The sequence below is a fragment of the Boleophthalmus pectinirostris genome, unplaced genomic scaffold (genome assembly GCF_026225935.1).
Source record: "Boleophthalmus pectinirostris isolate CB_2022bp ecotype Guang Dong unplaced genomic scaffold, ASM2622593v1 HiC_scaffold_16, whole genome shotgun sequence".
Classification (NCBI taxonomy): domain Eukaryota; kingdom Metazoa; phylum Chordata; class Actinopteri; order Gobiiformes; family Gobiidae; genus Boleophthalmus; species Boleophthalmus pectinirostris.
In genome coordinates this window covers 22,373,063-22,394,858 of record NW_026571095.1, presented here as the reverse complement: position 1 = coordinate 22,394,858, position 21,796 = coordinate 22,373,063, and the positions used below count along the sequence as shown (strand labels likewise).

The following is a 21,796-nucleotide window of genomic DNA, read 5'->3' as shown; positions in this document are numbered from 1 at the left end:
CACTGAGATTAAGACTGTATATGTATGTTAGAAATGTTTACTGAAATTTCAATTTTGAGTTCCCCTTGTATAAATACTCAATGCACAGGCTTATGGGGTCTTACTTAAGTGCACTATGTATCTTTTCTGGTGAAGGTCTGTAAATGCTATTGCTTTGCCTGGAATGTTCCAGTTATTAAACCTTTCTATCACCATGGAGACAAGATGATGACACGACCAGGTCAAGTTACAGGTCAGAACCCCCACACAGTAAGAATGAATGTTTTTCACAATGTAGCACTAAAAACTATGAAATACAAGACTGAATGCCATACTGTGGAACATTCCTTATACAAGATTAGAAACAACATGCTTTTAGGGCAGAAATGATCCACGGTTAAACTGCTCTCCAAGTGAATAATGAGGTTATGGAGATGTTAAGGACAAAATCTGCTTTAGCTACACAGCTGTGAGCCAGAATTCACTATAGTAACAACATATGGAAATACATCACATTCTGTTATTTTAGGACTCCTCCTATCACAAATCTTGAACTGAGATTCAACAAAAACCTTCTCTTCTAGCAGAAATGTTAGTACCATTTTATAGTAACTACATCTTAATTTGCAACTACTCCTGGTGTAGTGGGGATTTTTTACGTGGGGGTACGCAATTCTTGACTCAACCAGAAGGACTAAATCAGGACTGAACCAGGATTAAACCAGGACTAAACCAGGTCTAAATCAGGACTGAACCAGGATTTAAACCAGAACTAAACCATGACTAAACCATGACTAAACCAGGACTGAACCAGGATTAAACCAGGTCTAAACCAGGACTAAACCAGGATTAAACCAGGTCTAAACCAGGTCTAAACCAGGATTAAACCAGGTCTAAACCAGGATTAAACCAGGACTAAACTAGGTCTAAACCAGGACTAAACCAGGTCTAAACCAGGACTGAACCAGGATTAAACCAGGACTAAACCAGAACCCAGAGCCTGCGGAGTAGGGTGTCTGCAAAATGTGATCGGGTGACGGCTGCGCTTAGCTCCGTGGGGCGCGGAGCTCTATGACGGTCCTGGTTTAGACCTGGTTTAGTTCTGGTTTAGTCCTGGTTTAGTCCTGGTTTAGTCCTGATTTAGTCCTGGTTTAATCCTGGTTTAGTCCTGGTTCAGTCCTGGTCCCTCATGCCGCAGGTCCCTATAAGACAGTACTGGAGATTTCATGACTCTATGCAGGTTTTTTTCACTATTGCCAGTAGCTCCAGTTTGACATTTAAGTTGTAGCTATTTTATATTTGTTTTTTGTTTTTTTTATTTCTCACGTCAGGAGAAGTGAATGGACGGGGTACCCCACGCGTACCACACTCACTACCCCCTTGATGATAGTGCTCTGAAAGGGGAGTGACTTAATGCAGGAGGCCAAGTGAGGGGAGACTTCCTAATCAAACACAAACACAAACTGATCTAGTTACGACAAAAGCACCTTGAATAAACGGACACACTGATTTATTGTATGTTCTCGTGCATAGCTTCTTCACACAGCTGGTGACATTTTTGGATGATACCTGCTCCACCACAGCCCATAAAGTACACGAGGGGCTTCTGTGGACAGGGAAACCTGATCTGTGCTGTGGGGCTGTGGGCTCAAGCCACAATCAAACCACCACCAATACATTACCCAAGCACAGACTAAGACTTCAAGTTTAGTGAACCAGGCAAATGACAAGGCACGCTTCAGTAATAATAAGTCTTTCAGCAAGTTAGTAAATAAACTGGGGTTGTCCAAAGTATTGAAAATCAGATACTAGTCTAGGACTAAAAATAATATCGAAACTAAATTCTCACTTGAGCAAGTATCAGTACTAAAAAAGTCACATTCACAGCAGGACAAATGTTTCCTGAGAATGATCTTGAGCTGTACGGAACAAGAATAAGAGCACACAGACTAATATACGCCCATGGAAAATTAGGGAACCTAACTTTTTATTATTATCATTGTGGTATCGGAGTCAGTATTGAGTAGCGAGTCTATTCTTTAGTTTGAAATTTTTGTATAGAGACAATGCTAAAACAACTAACTATTCGGTTTCAGCTTCTTGTTTATATATGATATGTTTGGGACTTTCGCCCATTCAAAAGATACACTGTTTTGGTTTTAGTTGTAAGAATTGCTATTACATCAGTGCTACACTTTCATCACTCTGCAGTCTATGGAAAGGCCTAACTAGACACTCAAAATAGAACCCCCCCCCAAAACTATTACTACTGAAAGCAATGTATTACTACAGTTTTAATATACAAACATACAGTAGTTGAATGGTATTAGCGCTTTAATTTGTAGGTTTATGTTTAATCAAGGACCTGTTGTGTTCATTCACATAGATTTAAAACTATATACACACAGACACTGAAAACAATGTGGGTAAAGTGTCTTGCCAATGGACACAGCATCATGCATTGCGCCAGAATCAAGTCAATCTATAGGAACCAATAGTGCAATCCCAAAATTATTTATCCCCTTAATGCCAGGAAAGCAATGTCTTCATTGCAGTTGTAGCTGCAGTATTTTTTCTCTATACTGAGCTGAAAACTGCAAAAGACTTTCCAATGAATATGTTTTTTTTTTGTTTTGCCAGTCTGCTCCAGTGGAAATGACTGTGGTCTGCTGTAGTGGGAAAGAAACGTGTCAATATAACCCTTTGTATGGCACGGAACAGTTTGAGAGAAACCACAGTTTAGCCATATACATTAGTTTTAATTTGAAAAATGTAAATTTTCTTATAGGAGAGATGGCATCACTATTGACGAAAGTAAAATTTAAATTTGAGCATGTATCGATACTAAAAAACAAACAAACAAAAAAAACAACAACACATCAACCAGACAGAAATAAACCTTTCTAGAATAGATTTAGAATGATCTTGAGCTGTATCATAACTAGTATAAAACTACATAGACTAGTATACACCCATGGAAACTACCTGGACGACTGAGGGTTTACACAGATGTAAGGCCACATAGGGGCAAAACCGCATTAAAGACATTATAATCTCAAACGGGCTGATGTGGCTCTATAGTCATTATGTTTTGTATGTTGTAAAGTTTAGTAATGTCAAGTTTATTCATGCAGAAGATTTAATTAATGATCTACTGCAGTGTAACTTGTACAGTAGTGCTTGGAAACGTTGGGTTATAGATAAGGTATAACAAGACAGTGTCAGACCATGTCAGACACCACAACACCACGAAAGCCTATGAGAAGTTGAAAGAAAAACAAGAACTGACAAAAACAAGAACAAAAACAAGAACTGACAATAAAGACTCAAACCACTCAAACCACTAATGATGTTGAGAAACTGTCCAGAAAGGTGCAGGAGCCCTATTCTGAACCCTTCACATCACGAGGAAAGCTGCATTTCCCGAAGTTTCACTGTAAAGGTCAAAGGTCATAGTGATCCAGCCGCACAAAAGCGGCTGTAGTGGAGGAGCAGAGGAGGGGACTCAGGCATTAACCACGCTAGAACACCTCCAACCATTACCCTAGCATTAATAAAAATTTTAAAATATTGATGTTTTTTCACATTGTTTAATTCATACAATACAATACAAAAAGAAGTGAGAGTTTTGAAAGTAGATGCAAAAATGGCAGATTTTATTCACAATTTCCTTATTGTGTACCCCTTTAACCCAGTTTGGTCTTGGTATGTGCTTTAATTTTGCTTTCCGTATTGTGTCAAAAAATGTTAGTGCTATGATATAGTTTGTGATACAACATAGAGTTATGAAATATCTTTATCTCATATCATACAGCCCTTATAAAATGTATCAGACTACACTGCATTCAAGTTTATTCTGTGTGAGCCTGCATGATAGTTTGGTGGTCATATATAATACGTTATATAATATGATATGATAATATAATATGCCCCCGACCAACGCTGATATTATCACTTTGGTCCCTGCTCCAACTGAGTTTGAAAGCCCCGTTTTACACTATTTAGCCTGGTACGTCAGTCACATATGCTGAAATAGGTAGTTTTAATATGGTAGCCTACCTGATCAACATTAAGCTAATATTTAAGATTATGATAAGTTAAACATTATTAGTCACATTTAGAAACACAATTAAGCAGGACAAGGAGTAGAAGTGGGCGATATCTCGATATTTTAAATATAGCGAGATATTTTTTTAAACACGAGATGGATTTTGACATATCGTATATATCGATATGATGCTTATATTCAATTCTGATTTGACCATTTCACTTGTTTGCCTTCTCTGTGCACGCCCCCGCCTCCCTGATTTTGCTCGCTTGTGTCTCATTCACTCCTCACTACCGCCCAGAATGCTGAAAGTTGGTGCCAGTGAAAACTTTCTAGCACCACGAACCTTTTCCACACAGCACATCCTCTGTCACAGAGAGAACACTCATATTCCACTGAGTCGTGTCCTTTAGTCCGAAAGAAATTGAATCGCATGAAGGGCACAAGGAGCGTCTGTTTATGCAAATGAGCCATGTGGGTTTAAGTTTGGTTTCTGTAAAACGTAAACACACGTGTGCAAAACTGCATTATACACAATATAATCTCAAAAGGGCTGATGTGGCTCTATAGTCGTTATGCTTTATATGTTGTAAAGTTTAGTAATGTAAAGTTTATTTATGCAGAAGATTTTTAATTAATAATCTGCTGCAGTGTACAATAGTGTTTGGAAACGTTGGGTTTGATCTGTGCAGTGGATTGTGGGAAACCTCATAGCTCCTTACTGCTGGATAGGAACATGGATCTGTTAAAATAAGGAAAGTCCCGAGCGTCCTCTGCTAAAAGAGCTCATGGTTATCATACGGTTAACAGAGTTAATGCAAAGATGAGCTTGAGTTGAGATGTTTTATTGATGAATGAATAGAAGGCAATATGTATTATTTCTTTTATTTTACAGTTAAATTATTATTTATATAATTAGGGATTTTTTTTGTAATCTTGAATGTGGCAGAAGCACTTGATTCCTATATGAACTGCCTACCTCTTGCACTTCAATAAAAAAAAGACTTTCTGGAATTTGGCATATTCGTTTTTGCAGTAGTTTTGGGGAGTTGTTTTTCCTGTACAGATATGGATAAATATATTGTATATCGAGATATAGCAAAATATATCGAGATATATTTTTTGCTCCATATCACCCAGCCCCAAGGCCACATAACAATATAAAGAGTTGATGTTGAAAATCACAGTCTATTGTGTAAATAAAACATATTTTCCATATCACTGTGGTATCAGAATCGGAATTGAGTGTCAAGTCTATTCTTTAGTATCGAAATTAAGTTTTAAAATCTTCATGACAACACTACATGCTACTTTAAATCTTTAGCTCAATCGACAGTATTGTAGTAATAGTTTCTTTGTATTGTAGTAGTCCCATTAGTTGAGGTTTTCTGGACATTTCATATCTGCTCAAGGTTAGCTCTCATTTGGTAATAAAATTTGTATTATCTTCCCAAAATGAGTGGTGGTATCTACTGTAGCCATAGCTGTCCTGGGGTTAACTGAAAGTCTAGATGGATACTAGGGATGTAACAATAACCAAAATCTTGTGATATCGTATCGTCAAAGTTCTCAAAATAATGTTGTGGATCATCACAATATATCGAATTAAAAGTCTCTTTGCTTAAAGAGTTATGGTGCAGCAATAGCTAAAAAAAGACAGAGGGAACTACATAGACCATGATCCTTTGCTCCATTTCAGTGTAGACTACATTAAGAAAGAACAGTTCTAAGCACTTTTAAATCTTAGTTCTTTGGATTAAGTCTTGTCAAGGCATTTTAAGAGGAAAAAGTGGCATATTAACAGTTTTGTTAGCCCCACAAAATATCGCAATAAAAATGGTACGCAGAGATGTATATCAAGAAAATATTGTACCAAGAGATTTTTATATTGTTACATCCCTAATCGTGAGCCTCCCCATCATATCGTGAGCTTTGCTACGATATCGCAATAAATATCGTACTGTGAGGTTCATACCGTGACGTTATCATATCGTGAAACTGGGATATCGTTACACCTCTAATGGATACCAATTGCACCTTATGACTTGACCACCAAAAATATCACATTCATACAGGAAATGTGAGTGAAATGTGTTCCCCAAGAGCTCAGTAACATTATACACTTGTCAGAGATGGAATTGAACCATCAACCTTCCAGTTATAAGATGACTGTACTACCAGGTTTGCTGTAGTTCAGCTTTGGTCTTAGGTTAAGGTCTAAATTCTGGTTTAATCATGAGTTTGTGTTGTAAAATTGCAGTTTTTGATTGTAACAAACTATGCACAATCCTATTTAAGACTCATTAAGACCAGCACTGGCAAATCTGAATATTCTCTGGGGTGCTACATGAAGTTCCCAAGGTTTTCAGTTATAATGAACTTAACATTTGTGCATTTTTGTGCCTTGCTGGTCCAGTCTAGCCCGCTCTCGATTGGGTTGAATATCAGTGGTCAAGAACACACAGGATGCAGTGGTTTCTCCATGCAGCTCTTTTACTGTTTTCATAAGCACATAACATTTAAAACAACAGCCAAAAATAATGTGGGTCCTGCAAAATGAGGTGTGGTCTGAGATTAACGTTAGTTTTAACAGACCAAAGCAAATAATAGGTTTTAAAGATTTTACAAAAACATCCTATTTAATATCTATGTAGTTAAATGGTATCACTAATGTATTACTCAGGATTCAAAACTAGGTCGCTGGGAGGGAGTATATCACTATTAACTACAATTTTGACACCAATCACAATACCATGATGATACAGAAAAACATTTTTAGAGAATAAAGCACTAAATAACTGTAGTTTCTTTATTATTACATTGTGGTCTTTTACTAGTTCTAATAAAGATCAAGACAATACTAAATGTATTCAGGAAAATTCTGTTTGGAGATGCACCAATCCAGCTTTTACAGTTCTGATACTGATTTTGATACCATAGCTTTAAGTATCTGCTGATACCGAGCAATACCAGTGCAGAGACTGAAAATAGCATGTATTTCCTTTAAACAAACAATAAAACAAGACAAAACAGATTAAAATGTAGCTGTTAGTTATCTGTCAAGAAACAACAGAAAAGCTTTGTATCAATAAAACTTCAAACTTTTTAAAACTTTCTGCAATAACCATGTACATGACCAACCAGGGTATCGACAGAATTGATATTTAGCAGCTGATATCCGATCCAGCAAATTTTTCAGTATGGTGCAGAAATATTCAATACCATTATGCATCCCTAGTTCAGTTATTGTTTATTTTGGTATTTAGGAGTATCTAGTTTCTATTAGTTTTAGTATCAATTAGTATCTGCCTGCGTAGACATTAGGGGTGTGCAAAAATATCGAAATATTGATATATTGTATAATTTAATGTGATGATACAGCATCGATATCGTGGTCTGCTGTATCAATATATCACCCAGAGTATTTTAGGTATATTTTACAAATTTATTTTGTTACAGAGCTACAGTTTTGTTGCTTATTTAGAGAAAGGAAACTCATTTATGCAACACATTTGACATTTTTACTGTTCTGATGATTAAAATGTTTGTGTTTCATATGAACTTTGCATAAGAAGTGGCTTAACAAAGACTTTTCGTATCACAGCCGGATTTAGACATTATTTTTTATTGGAATGTATCAAATTGTTTTGAAATATATTGTATTGAATTGAAAGGGCAATGTATCGAGATATGTATCGTATCGTGGCCTATGTATCGAGGTATATATAGTATCGGCAACTTTTTAATGACACCCAGCCTTAGTGGACATGTTTCAACTTACAGTAGCTCTGTTTTATTTGTAGTTTTGATATGTAAATTTTTAGTGCTGGTGGTACTCAGAAAAAATAAATACATTTAAAAAATTTTAAAATTCTAATAATATGGGATTTGGTCCATAGATGTAAATAAAAACAAAGACTATCTCCTCGTCATAGCATCGTGAATATTTTAGATTTAAACAAAATTATCACTGGCAATTTTTGAAACTGCACTGTGTACTTACCAAACCTCTTATATCCAAAGGACTGCACCTCCTCTTCATCAGCAAAGTCGTCTAAATAAAAATAAGAAATAAGTTACTGCCACAATCATGGTCATCATCATTAATAAAAAGTGTTGAATTATCTCTGTAAGCTTTTTGTCGGTAAATCTAATCTCAGTAATGGTGCAGTTTAAACAAGCAGCCATGATGATTTAAGAGGTGTGAAAGCTATGAAAACCAAAGTCAAATGATAAAACCAGATATGAGTGAAGGAGGAATGTTCTTACTCCAAATGTGAGGTAAAAGGTCCCATATTATACCATATTCAGATCCATGTTATAATGTTGTTTCCTCATCAAAATATATATCCAAAATTGTGTTTTTTTTCATTCGCCTACTGTATGTTTAATACACAAATCCTGCATATTTAGGCTGAGTTCCTCTACTCAAACATGTGACGTCATGTGGTAATACAGGAAGTGCTCCACTGTGTTTTTAAACTTCATGCACCTTCACTAGAATCATTTTGAAGATTTCATCCCCAGAAATGCCAATCTCTGCTGAATTAAAGTAGGGTGACCAGACATCCCTATTTACCTGGGACAACCCCAGTTTTGAGCCCTGTGTCCCCTGTCCCAGCAGATTTCTCCAAAACTACTGATTTGTCCCAGTTTTTATAAGAAAATGTTAAAGATGTCCCTATTTTTGACCAATTTATTACCCACCAACAGTAAAGAGGGGGATAGATTGTCAATTGTTAAGCTAAAACACAGAAAACTGTAACTGAAAGTGATACTGACAGAAATTCCTCAGATTATGACTGACCCACAAATGAGTCGAGAATGGATAATGTTACGCTCGCTTTTCACAGTTTTATTTACATCAACCATCCCAACCCGAGTGTGTCCCAGTTTTATATTTTGAAAATCTGGTCACCCTAAACTAAAGGTAATCGGTAGGCTAGCTGTTAACTTGAAAACTACTGCTTCATGACATCACAAGGTGGAACAGAGCGTTTTGAGCTTTGGAGGTGTAGACAGACTAATAATAAAGGATTACTCAGACATGTGTGAATGAAACAAAACACAACTCCAGGTATGTTTTTGAAGAGGTAACACCATTATAACATGGCTTAAAACCAACAAAAGTCAATTCTGTATAAATCAAGATCTGTAAATTATAATAAAAACAACTCAACAGCTGATTAAGTAGATTACTAAATATGGGAATGGATACAAAATCTTAACCACACACATGGACGCAGAGAGGACTTTAAACTCTCAGTTCAGACACAAAGCACTATAAACGTCATTAGAAATTGTTGGATACATAGTTAGTAGCATAGATAAAGTATAACAATGTCAAAACATTTCCACCCAGTTATAAACAAAGCAGATGTGCGTCCCATCTTGCACGAAACTACCAAGACGCCAATGACATCAGCAAAATCTTATGAGAAAAACAGAGGCTTTTGGAGGATATATTTCATGTTGTGAACCACTAGAGGGCAGTAAGAAAAACAAACTAGTGCGTGCACTTGACTGATCATGTTTTAAATGTATAGGGTAAAGTAATCACTGCAAAGAAAAGCCAGGCATCGTTAGTAAGATGTGCTTTTAAGTACGGATGAAATATAATATAAGCCTATTGAAAAACTTATACTACCAACAACTTTGAATTGAGTTATGCGCATTCCTGAGTTTTGTCCAAGCTTTCCAAATAAGATCAACGCGCGAAAGCCACAGCTAATCACAATAAAGCAGAAAAACTCCTAATAAACTCAAGTGAGCTAACAAGTAAGCTAACGCAATAAATGCAATTGGAAAAAAGTGTCAAAGAAGGCAAAGAATATGAAAATCAATACAAAATGCACTGAAATCGTTTGAATATATTCCGGATTGTTTGCGTAAATTATACAACTTAGGTGGTGTGTGGTGCAGCAGCAGCGGTAACCAGATGCAAAACAATTCCAAACGGAGAGACCTAATTGATTCCAGATGTTAGACGTGGAGTTGTAGCCCACGCATTCCTTACGTCTCAAGTGGAGAAGAAACAAAGTGCACCCCGGAGTCACAAAGAAAGTGTGTAGCGTGCGTAAAAGTGTGCGTAAATAAGACGCCGAACCATTGCATTAACTTTATGGATAAAATGTGTTCAGTACAAGTCAAATTAATGCAGTTTACCTTTCATTGTGGCTGAAAGCAGTGAACCGTGTTTGAAGCAGCTGTCCGTCACATCCACAGCATCGCTCTGATCCACATGTGCACCCTGTCCGCGTTTGGATAAAAGTAGTTTACCTATATAAATACATTAACCATCCAGTATTCCTCGCGCATGTGGCAATCTCCCCCAATGCAGGTAACTTTATGCAGCGCCACTGATGTGGGGTTGAACTTTGTTGCAGCTTTGAAAGAGTTGAGAGCGCAAAATGACAAAACCGCTAATTCAGAAGTTGTTTGGAAAGATGCGGAGGTGAGGGGGAGTTTCCAGTTCAGCTCCTCTGTTGCGGTACCACCACTAGCAGCAGCAGCAGCAGCAGCAGCAGTAGTAGTAGTAGTAGTAGTAGGAGCTGTTGTAGTAGTAGTAGAAACCGGAGAGGCTCAAAAGGAGTTGGAATCTGAACGTGGTGAAGTGGAGGGCTGTTGCTAAGGAACACCACGTGCTCGCCACTCCACATCTGCGCGCGCGAACAGTGTGTACCACCAACTTTTTGTATGAGAGATGTAACCTACTTAGGGTGACCAGACGTCCTCTATTTACCCGAGACAGTCCCAGTTTTTGAGCCCTGTTTCTCCTGACTCATCAGATTTCTCCAAAACCATTGATTTGGCCCAATTTTATACAAGAAATGTCCCAGGTGTTCCTATTTTTGACCAATCTGATCCCTGCCAACGGTAAAGAGAGACATACATTGTCATTTGTTTAGGTGAAATACAGAAAAGCTGCTTAAAAATGACCAAAACACAAAGAAAATGTGACTATACTGGTTAACATTAGTGCTGAGTGCATAACAATTTTCCATAATTACGCACTCGTTTTACAGTTTTATTATGGCCAACCCAAACCAAGGATGTCTCGTCGAATATGTTTTCAGTGGTTATAAAGTCACAAATTAGCGTTGGTTTAGAAGCCTTTATTTAAAACATTTCAGAGCTAACTTTGAATAAATAGTGATTGTATATCCAACACTTAAAGGTTCTATATTACGGACAATTCTCTACTGTGAGCTGTAAGTCATGTTAGAATGTTGTTACTTCATCAAAAAACATATCCAGACTTGTGTTTTGTTTCATTCGCAAATGTTTGAGTAAAGTTTGACTAGATTTGCAATGTTCAGAATGCTCTGTTCCACCTTGTGATGTCATGAAGCGGTAGTTTTCAAGTTAACAGCTACCTTTTACCCTTTGTTTAGTGGAGATGGGCAATTCCAGGGCTGAAATTATCCACTTTTCTGTTTGAGAGAAGAACTCAGCCTAAATATGGAGCACACACACACAATTCCAGGTCTGTTTTTGATTAGGAAAACAACATTATAATAGATCAGACAATGGGATATGAGCTTTTTAAAGGTCCACTATGCAACTTTTTGATGGTTACGTGAAATTTTCCACATAATAATCTTATCTTTCCTCACTGAAACATGTTACAGGTCAGATCTGAGGAGAGGTCACTCACTCACAGTTCAAATGAGCTTCAGTTTTTTCATTGAGTCAAAAACTTCCTATAAGAAAAGTCACATAATGCCCCTTTAAATAGCTTAACTGTTCATTTGACCTAATTATACAACCACATATTTTAAACCGATTTTCACAAATTAAGCCGATGTAAAATACTTTAAACATATACAAAATACAGTAAACAGACTGGTATAAATAATATGTAGAACTGGCATAAGAAAATCATTGCTGGCAGTGTGCATGGACTTTCATTCAACAAAACATCACAATATGTCTAAAAAATGAAATAGACTAAATTGATGTGAACCCCAGCTTTCTGACCTGGATGTTTTGGCTGTGTTTTTCTCATTTAAGAACCAAACCAATTCTAAAAGGAACACAAAATACAAAAATCACTAGGAAAAAGTTGATAGTCGAGCTTCAGTAAGTACATGTTCAGCTGTTTGTTGTCATTTTAAACACCAGTGTAATGAATCATGATAATATTTAATTGTGAATGTTTCCCTCACAGGTCTGGTTTGGAGGTTCCCAGGTCTCCAAATGCTCAAGCCATTATACCTCTGAGTCTCGTAAAGCAGTTTATCCCAGACACCTGTTTATCTCTTCAGCCTCGTCTCACTTTGATCACAACTCACGCCATCTCAGTAAGTAATATTGACTTGAGCAGTACAAGGAAGCTACTCCTACTACTTAAAATCCTTAACTTTAGGGCAGGGGTGAGCAAACTTCTGGGTACAAAAACTTGCAAAAAAGTTTATAGGTCCTCACATCTGAAGTTGTAGCAAAGAGTTTTAAAGGTGCATTGTGTATCTTTTTTTGTCTTGTCTGGAAGGTTTCACAGTACAGTATTAAATCTTTCAATTTTCATGGAGACCAAACCAGTCAGATCTGTGGAGAAGCAGCCCCACTCACAATCAGAATACCTGTTTTTCTAGGTATATTTGAGCTATAACATCTACTGTAATAGAAAAAATATAAGGGAGGACTGTTTAATGTCACACTGTGGAACATTCCAGCCAGAATAATGACACATCCATAGATACAAGCAGGTGACAGACCCCCAACCAAAAAGTTACATAGTGCACCTTTAATGTATAAGAACATAAAACACATGAAGACATTAATGTTGAGATTATTGTTTTCTTTATTTCCAAAAACTGAAAAGCTGCCATTTGTATCATATTTGAAAAACAACATTCTGAGACCTTTGCTCCACCCACATAATCAATATTTTTTCCTGAAAACCTGCTGTATACAATTAAATACTTGTCAGCTGCAGTAAATAACAGGCTCAGAGTAGACAGTTTTAAAATGGCCGCATTGGTGGACGTGACTTTCTCTATTATTGGAGGAACAACTTCGTCAATTTCTAAAAGATTAGTGTAAGAATTGACTAAATATTGTTAGTGATTCTTCAATATGAACATTTACTTTCTTAGATGAATCTATGAAGTCTTCATATTTTTACATAATTTTGTACAACAAATTATTGATACAGCAGGTATTTTTGATTATGTACCTCATTCATTTGAATTTGAATTTATTTGTTTGGAGGATAAGCCCCTTGAGATGTGTCACCATCTCGTTTTCAAGGGGGTCCTCATAAATACAACACTGTACTTTATGATGCAATCTGCATAATTTATTCAATTCCATACCACACAATTTTTTATATTTCATAACAAAAATGTTATGATTTCAGCCCTCTAATTGCCCGTCTCTACTAAACGAAATGTAAAAAAGTACCTGTTAACTTGAAAACCACCACTACATGACATCACAAGGTGGAACAGAGCATTTTGATTTGACTAATTAACCTGGATTACTCATAGGCCGGCAGCAAGGTCCACTCCTCAAGATGGTTTTTTGCTACTTGGTCTCAGACTGAAGCAAGTCCTGAACAAACATGACAATATTGTGAAGTACTGAAAATCTGATACTAATCCATACGCAAACTAGTACTGAAGCTAGATTATCATTTTAAAAGTCAGTACAAAAATAAGCATATTAATTGTTGAACTAAAAATATGGGCATGAAAAGCACATTTTTCAAATAATGAAGCAGTAGTAATATTTCACTAAAAATGTCAAACTCGATTTCAATACTCAAGACCAGTTCTGATACCATAATGATAGTAAAAAAAAAATCACTCTTTCTTGGTCACATGAGTATAGATTTAAGTTCAGTCCTCACCCTGATTTTGCCTTGGTGTAACTTGGTTTAGTTCAGTTTTCAGTTATAATTCTCTTCCTATGGCCTAGGTTTAGCCAGAACAGCATTTTACCTTCTCATTCATGCCTGATGTAGCCCCAGTGTTGTAACTTAGTGTGCCCAGTTAATATAATGACTTTTAGCATGGACTGTTTTGTGTTAGGATGGTCCGTGAGAGTACAGGGGACAGCACCGTTATATGATCCAGGTGGTGAAGGTGTCAGTGGGGCAGAAGAGGCTGGGTGTTTTTCATTATTACCCGGAGAGGGCCCTATTTTCTGGGTCAAAGCGTGTGAAGGGGGCACATTTTTGAGTGAGCTGGGGCGCTGGAGAGGAGTTTGTAGAAGAAATAGCCTGTCAGCCCTTTCACCTCACATTCCTGCAGAGGTGGAGATGCTCAACAGCCCCCCTACCGAGACACTAAAGTTTGTTTTACTAAAAATATCTAGCCACACATCTGGGTACAAATGTAGGAGTAGCCAGTGAGTTATACATCAGCTTTTTTGTCTTCATTATAGTGTGAGTGTCAAAAAGAACAACACAGAACTTCGTGCTTATGTGATGCTATTGATTCATCATATGGATTAACAGAAATAGAGAGAGAGACTTTATGTATCCTGAGGGAAATTCAAGGTATTATAATACGTATAAATTGTAATTAAACAGGCTTTCACAGCAACAACCGATGAGGATGAGTTATTAGATTAATAAATAAAGACATATATTGAAAAGTAGTATTTATGGTATAACATAAGGTTATGTAAGAGGAATACTTTACTGATCCTGAGGGAAATTCAAGTTTTTCTGCAGCAACATTTACAATGTGCTTCTCAGTCTCCTTTGTGTCTCGGGGCAGTTTAACAGGGAGACTGGCCACTGTCAGGTAGGGTCAGCAGATCCTGTGGAAGAGCCAAAAGAGTTCCTTCTCTGTGTCCTGCGGCATCACAGCAGTGTCCAGGGAGAACCAGGTGCACACAACAGGAAAGGCCTTGTTTTTACTTCACTGTGGTGTTTCAGTTGGTGATGTGTATGTACATTTGTACATTAAAACACATTTATTAAGTTTGAAAGGAGGAAACGAGAAGACAAAGCTGATCTTCCACTTACTGAATAAACTATTGGCCTGGAGTAGTAGTTGTAAAGAGAGAAATTAAATAGATTTGACCAAAATGACAGCCCCCCTTCTTTCTGTAATGTTGTACTACATTCTGAAAATAGTTGTTGTTCTGCCAGTTTGATAATGGATAATTGAAATCCATCCAATTTAGTTAAATAGGCACTGCTTAACTTTTCCACTGGCAACTATAAACTGACCGCGTGGAATGTTCCCAGGTATTTAGGGCTGTAGTCGACTAAAGACATGTCCTGCCAATCGATTAATCACCTAAAAAGGAGTGTGTCTATGCTCTGTATCAGAACCAAACTGCGCTCAAAAGACTACACTAGTATGGGAATGTTTTTATATAAAGACAGATTCATTTTATGAATCTGCAGTTTTACATTTAAATACCAAAATATACCAAATCTTCAGCAAACTCTCTTTTCTGCTGTTGTTCCATATAAATCTTAATAATATAAATACAATTAATTGACTAAGACACATTTTGGTCAAATAAGACAAAGACTAAGAATGATTTTGCATCTAACTCCCGCAGTAACTTCTCCTTTCAAAAACAAAACAAAAACCAAAAAAAACAAAACAAAAAACAGACAAAAAAAAAACTTACTTTATGGACTTATAAGACTCCATCGATCAGTTAATAAACTAAAGAAATAAAGGCCAATTGCATAAAATGTATCTATATAGCATCTCATTATGTATTCATTGCTCAAAAATACCTTGACACACATGCATGCTGACCTGCAATCTTGCGTGGCAGCATCTGCTGCATGTCACGAATGTTTAATGCCATACTGTGGAACATTCTAAGTAAAGCAATAACATCTACGTGAAGACAAACAATTTTCAGAAAAATTATTGCATATTTGATTACATTCTGTTCTTTCTTTCATGACTAAGCAGCATTTTCTTATGCAAACCCAGTGGGTGTGACAGCGTTAAATGCAGGATTAGGGCCTGTGGCCTTGGAGCAAAGACACTAATAGGATGAAGGTGAGGCACAAATAGCTTGAGCTGGGTCAATACCAGTCAGAACAACAACAGTTCACACCACTGAGAGAGGAACTACAGTCACAGGTATGTTTATCTGCACACTTTTTAAAACTTAAAATCTATAGCTTTATGTTGTTATTTATTGTTTATTAATTTGCCATTTTATTGTATTTGAATAAGAATTGTATGAAAAACAATGGTCAGTTTCTGCAAACAGAATTTTTAAAAAGATTTATTCCATTGCTAGATATAGATAAATAGACTAACATCTACCAAAATGGGTCAGTAAATGAACCAAAATCAGGTTTAAAATTAAATTAAGTTCGGTTCAAAATTCTGTTTAAAATTAAGAATATTTTTACCCCATGTTGAGGATTTTTATATTTTAATAGTACATGGAATATTTCTTCTGTCACTTTATAGATCTAGTGTTGTGAGGGTTGACACTTCTTCGTATGTAAATCTTGTGTAAATCCAGGTAGCATAAAGACAAGTTGTTTTTCTGTTGTGTTATGACAGTCCAGACCATGACCCAGCTGATTTTTAGGCCATCCTAAACCTATAAGAAAATCAGACATACATCTGGTGCGTGTGTGACATGTGCACACATTAAATCAGGCCCGATCTGTCAAACAAACATTGTGGTAATTGAAATGAATGAAAACTTCTGTAATCAAAAAGTGAAAGTTTGGGAGTGTTTTGTGTCCTGGCGTTTGGCAGCAGAGCAGATGGAGCAGACAGTGTAGGATCCCCCCTGAGGAGGGCTCAGTGGAGCGCTTTGGCAGAAAAGTGGAGATGGTAGACGAGAGGAGGGAGGGGAACAAAATCTATCCAGAATATAGTCTGATTAAGAATTTTATAGCAGAAAATATATTGTAATAAAGGCCAATATATTGAAATGTTGAATGAGTATTTTTGCGATACACCAAGGTACCACTCTTGAATAAATATAAAGTATATCTAAAATAACTATGTGCACTGTTGATTTTTTTTTTTGTCTTGTTCAGTTTAGTGTGTAGCTCCCCCCAGTGGTGGATGTATATATGCTCCTTAAAATGTTGGCAGCTCAATGTCATTCATTCAGCTGAAGCGGTGGATGACACTTATGGTTTAAACTCTTTGTGCTTTTTTCCTCCAGTGAGAGCATTTCTTGAGCAAAAAAAATGAAGCTCCTTTTAAGTTTGTCCATTGTCATGGTGACACTTGGTGTCCTGCAATGTGCCCCTGATGACCAACTCAGAATCTTCTCAGAGGAAACTCTTAAACGTGAGTTAAACTTTAACTTCAGCATACATCAAGTAAAATAAAAAACAGGGGTAGATATTTTGTGGTAATATGACTTGCCTGTCTTCCACAGAGTTGTCCCAGGCAGGTGAGAAGGTGGTGGATGAGGAGATGAAGAGGGCTCTGGTTGGGGTGAAACAGATGAGAGAGGTGATGTGGAGGAATGAACAGAAACATGAACATCTCATGAAGTCTTTGCAGAGGAGCAGCGACAAGAAGAAGGTCAGCCTGCAGTCATAATATATGTCCACATGAAATACTATGCTCATACAGTACTCATTTAAGTAATAGAGTAGTCATTTGTTTAATCGTGCCACTGTAAATAACAACTTAAACTGGTTTCAGAAAGTGTAATGTTTGCAATGGTTAAGAACATTGCACTATATATACACAGTACATACACTATATATAAGAGCATGGATAATATTGCATGAAGTTGACAGTACATTTTCAGTTTGACAATTCTGACTGTCACCATAGTATACAAAGTGTGCATTTTTACAGGGAGCAGAGCAGCTGGCGCAGGAGGTGACGGTGAAGCTGACGGAGGCAGAGGAGCAGTGTAAAGACTCGCTCCAGTCTGAGTGGGACGAGTGCAGACCCTGTTTAGAAAATGCCTGCAAAGACTTCTACACCTCCACCTGCCGCAGGGGCTTTGCTACTTTCCACAACAAGGTAGGACCACTACAGTTACATTATATATTTCCACCACATTAATTCTGTAAAAGTTGTATAAGATTAAAATATACTGTTAAATGATTGGTGCTTCATTAATCAGTTACAGCTGTTGCTTGACAATACCTTGAAAAACATGCATTATTATTGTAAGCGGGGTCACCTCTCCACAGATCTGGCGTGGAGATAGAAGTTTAAGATCATCTCTGATTATTCCAATGCAATACAATGTCCATGGAGCCAAGCGATGAGAGCTCTACCAAAAGCTTAATATTAGACCAGTATAATAAGTATATGTATATGTATCATCTGCTGTGCTTGTATTTGTAGGTACAAAACTTCTTTCGCAGAGTGTCCAGGCGTTTTGGACCAGAGCAGACCAAACTGGAGCCAGGGGACATCCTGGTGAACCAGGACAGTCCAGAGACCAACGTGAGTCGCATCGAGGAGTCCTTCTCTCAGCTCATGTCCCAGGTGGGGGCAGTGGTGAACCGCAGCATGGCTCTAGTCTCCCAGATGAAGGGACGATGGGACCAGAGCCTCCTGAACAGCTTCCTGAATGATACACAAGACCAGAGGTGGGTAGAGTACACAAAATGTATACTCATGCAATAGAAGTGTTATCTTAATGTAAATAAATCAATATCTAAAATCCAATTAAATAATTGCTACATACAGATGGTGCTCCCCATATCAGAAAGCATACATAGTGCACTTTTAAACAAAATATTATTCATAATTATTATAATTATTCATATATTATAGCAGAAGTAAAAGTGGTGCCAGCTGTACAATATATTCAAAAAGTTACGTAAGTGATTAAATGTAACTGAGCACTACCTGCATCTCTTCCTGGGCAGTGTACTGGAGAGGGAGCAGCGAGACCCCTTCTACCCGGCCCGGGACTCTGGGTTCCTGCAGGGGGTGGGGCTGGACGAGGTGCTGGACTCCTTCTATGATTTTGGCCGCAGTGTGGTGCAGGAGTTTGGGGCAGTGGTCACTCAGGTGTTTGGAGATCTGAACGAGGCTGTGGAGGAGGCAAAGAAGACAGGTCAATGACAATCTATTAGCTAGAAGAAGAAAGTGTCATAATATATGTAACAGGTCATTTTGATTGTTAATATGAATGGTATCATGAGCCATTGTGTCTTTATATTGTAATGTAAATTGTATTTAATCTGTCTGGTGGTCAGTCAGTGCTTGTCAGTGCTTTGCCTAGAATGTTCCGCAGTATTTGTATTAAACTTGCATCTAACTTGCATTTATTCACTGATAGATGTTGTTATTGCTCAAAAATACAATGAAAAACTTGCATTCTGTGAGCGAGGCTGGTTTAAAACTTGACATACTCTCCAAGATTTTATGCCATACTGTAGCCAGCCAAAGCATAACATCTCCTTGGAGACTCAGCCCCAGAAAAGTTACATAGTGCTTCTTGAAAGAGTAAACAAACTATCATTTTCTGTGATACTGCAGTCTAGGATGATTTAAAATTAAATTAAAAATTAAATTAGAAAGTTGTAAACTAGTTTAAAGTTGGTGTTTATATTTCATTGTATTTCTGTTTGTTTTTCTACAGAGAGAGAAAGCATTCCTCGTTTCTTCCAAAACAGGAAGCTGTGCAGAGATCTCCGCAGACAGACTTCTGAGTGCTGGAGACTGCACAGTCAGTGTGAGGCCTGCCAGGGGGCGCTACTCACAGGTGAAGTTCTATTGTCCCTGTATCAGTAATAATACAACATTATTTGGGGCTATGGCTAAAATACACTTTACTTTTTCTTTTTGTCCAGTAGTAAATAATTGAATTATTGTTACTGAATAGTTATACTTGGAAATAACTACATATTATGATTCAAGTAAACTTTTGTTTTTGTTGCAGCTGCAAAACTAAAAATATAGATTGGCAGAGCTAAACTTTGCATGTATTATTCTTCACTTTATTAAATTATGCAGAAGTACATTTCCTCTCACTTGAGCTCTGAGTACAATGTTGTCCTCTCCACCCTCCTCATTGTGAACATTCTGTCCCTGTCTCCTCAGAGTGCCCCAGCGTGCGTGACCTTCATGTGGAGTTGGATGAGGTGTCCCAGCTGCTGGACGCCTCGAGAGTGCAGTACGAGGAGGTGCTGTCCATTGTCCGCACTCACGTGGACGAGACTCTGGACTGGCTCTCCAACATGGCCGCAGAGTTCAGCTGGGTCTCCTGGGTTAACCCCTCCACCAACAGGAGCGCACCGCAGAACATCTTCAGGGTTACTATGGTACAAATGCAATTACTACTATTGCTGCTACAGCTACTAATACTACTGATATTACTTAAAGTACTACTATTATTACAGGCATCTGTATATTTTCATTTGTACTACTTTTGCTACTATAAACACCCCAACAACAACAGGTATAATTTGTACTACAATGTGGCATTACTTTTCCTTCTGAGGTTATATAACTCGTATAACTTGATTGAGCATTTTTGATTCAGTTTTATTTTGTCCTTTTGTAATAAATCTTGCTTTCAGTATTAAACTAAACAATACAGACTATTAAATAATAATATGTCGATTTAATACATTCAAATGTATTCCTCCATCGTATGAAATCTGCTCCAAACCAGATTCTTTTACTGACAGAAGATGTAGACCTCTCAATCAAAAACCCCACATTGATCACTGATTAGAAATTAAAATTCTATGCACAGCCCTTATCAAAATTTAGGACTACTGATGCTTGTATGCAACTTGAATCCATGATCATATTCTAAAAAAGCATCATTGTTTTGTCACCTGTAGGTGGCACCAGAGAGCCATGATGAGAACCTGCCCGTGCGTGACACCAAAGTGCAGGTGAACATCTTGAACTCTCCCCCTCTGGAGCTGTCCATCCCAGGGGAACTGGAGCCACAAGACCCCTCCTTCATTCAGTATGTCGCCCAAGAAGCACTGGACAAGTACAAGGAAATGGTCAGGTAAGGGGCCCACTTTAGTCCAAAAATGTAAATGCACTGAAATTATTATGCGTGACTGGGCCTTTCATGATAGCACATTTTGAACTGTGAAATTCATAGCATATCAGTTCTTCAAGAATGTATTAAAAGCTCAAGCTGCAATAAATCGTATCAAATGAATCCCTTTAGTGTCTATAATTAGTCATAGAATCTACATATTTGCTTATATTGCATCGAATGATAAGTTAGTAATGATCGTTTTTCTTTTTCCACAGATTTGAAGATGTGTAAAAGTCCCAAATATACCTCTCCAAAAGCATTCAAGCACTTTAATGACAGATAGTGAATGTATTCTTTGCATCAAGTTCACCAGTGTGTCAAATGGTTATATAACACAATTTACCTTTGACATTTTAGTTTTAGCAATTTGTATCAAAAAGATATTGTATTTACTATTATTTATTATAGAAGTACTTATAGCATTTATGGACCTATCTCAAATAAAGTACTTAACATGCAATGACCACTGTTCTTTACGCCAGTCTCATGTAGTTTCAAATTTATTAAAGGTCCTACATTATGCAAAACTGACTCTTGTGAACTTTAAGAGATGTTAAGGTGTTGCTACCTCATCAAAAACATACCTGAAGTTGTGTTTAGTTTTGTTCACACGTTTGAGTATTGAATTCTTTATTATCAATCTGTCTACATCCCTAAAGCTCAAAATGCTCAGTTCCACTTTGTGATAGCGGTAGTTTAATTAAACAATTACATTTTACCATTTGTTCAGTAGAGATGAACAATGCCAGGGTTGAAATGTGCGTTTAAAAACTCTGGAGCACTTCCTGTACTACCACATCATAAGCAAGAACAGTGTAGTCT

General features: G+C 37.3%; 2 protein-coding genes across 2 annotated transcripts in view; one reads left to right on the top strand and one right to left on the bottom strand.

Moving 5' to 3' along the window:
- colec12 (collectin sub-family member 12) overlaps window positions 1-10,699 on the bottom strand; it is a 49,685-nt gene extending 38,986 nt beyond the window's left edge. Inside the window, exons 1-2 of the mRNA XM_020929150.2 lie at window positions 10,193-10,699; window positions 8,031-8,081 (exon numbers count right to left, since the gene is read on the bottom strand). Of these exons, the coding sequence (XP_020784809.1) occupies window positions 8,031-8,081; window positions 10,193-10,199 (58 nt within the window). The 5' untranslated portion in view covers window positions 10,200-10,699. The remainder of the gene's footprint in view (window positions 1-8,030; window positions 8,082-10,192) is intronic.
- Window positions 10,597-21,253, top strand: clul1 (clusterin-like 1 (retinal)). Its single transcript, XM_055151510.1, has 11 exons — window positions 10,597-10,701; window positions 12,198-12,330; window positions 17,150-17,277; window positions 17,369-17,517; window positions 17,800-17,970; window positions 18,301-18,548; window positions 18,831-19,021; window positions 19,550-19,672; window positions 20,011-20,231; window positions 20,760-20,935; window positions 21,190-21,253. Exons 3-11 carry the CDS (start codon window positions 17,175-17,177, stop codon window positions 21,203-21,205), a joined length of 1,398 nt encoding a protein of 465 aa, XP_055007485.1. The 5' UTR covers window positions 10,597-10,701; window positions 12,198-12,330; window positions 17,150-17,174; the 3' UTR covers window positions 21,206-21,253.
- The last annotated feature ends 543 nt before the right edge of the window (window positions 21,254-21,796 follow it).

What these genes read in the sequence shown, in the direction of transcription:
- clul1 (XM_055151510.1), top strand. Translation starts at nt 17,175, where the DNA reads ATGAAGCTCCTTTTAAGTTTGTCCATTGTCATGGTGACACTTGGTGTC. An exon ending in TTGCTACTTTCCACAACAAG is followed by an intron (nt 17,971 to 18,300) that starts GTAGGACCACTA and finishes TTGTATTTGTAG; the next exon opens with GTACAAAACTTCTTTCGCAG. An exon ending in GGAGGAGGCAAAGAAGACAG is followed by an intron (nt 19,022 to 19,549) that starts GTCAATGACAAT and finishes GTTTTTCTACAG; the next exon opens with AGAGAGAAAGCATTCCTCGT.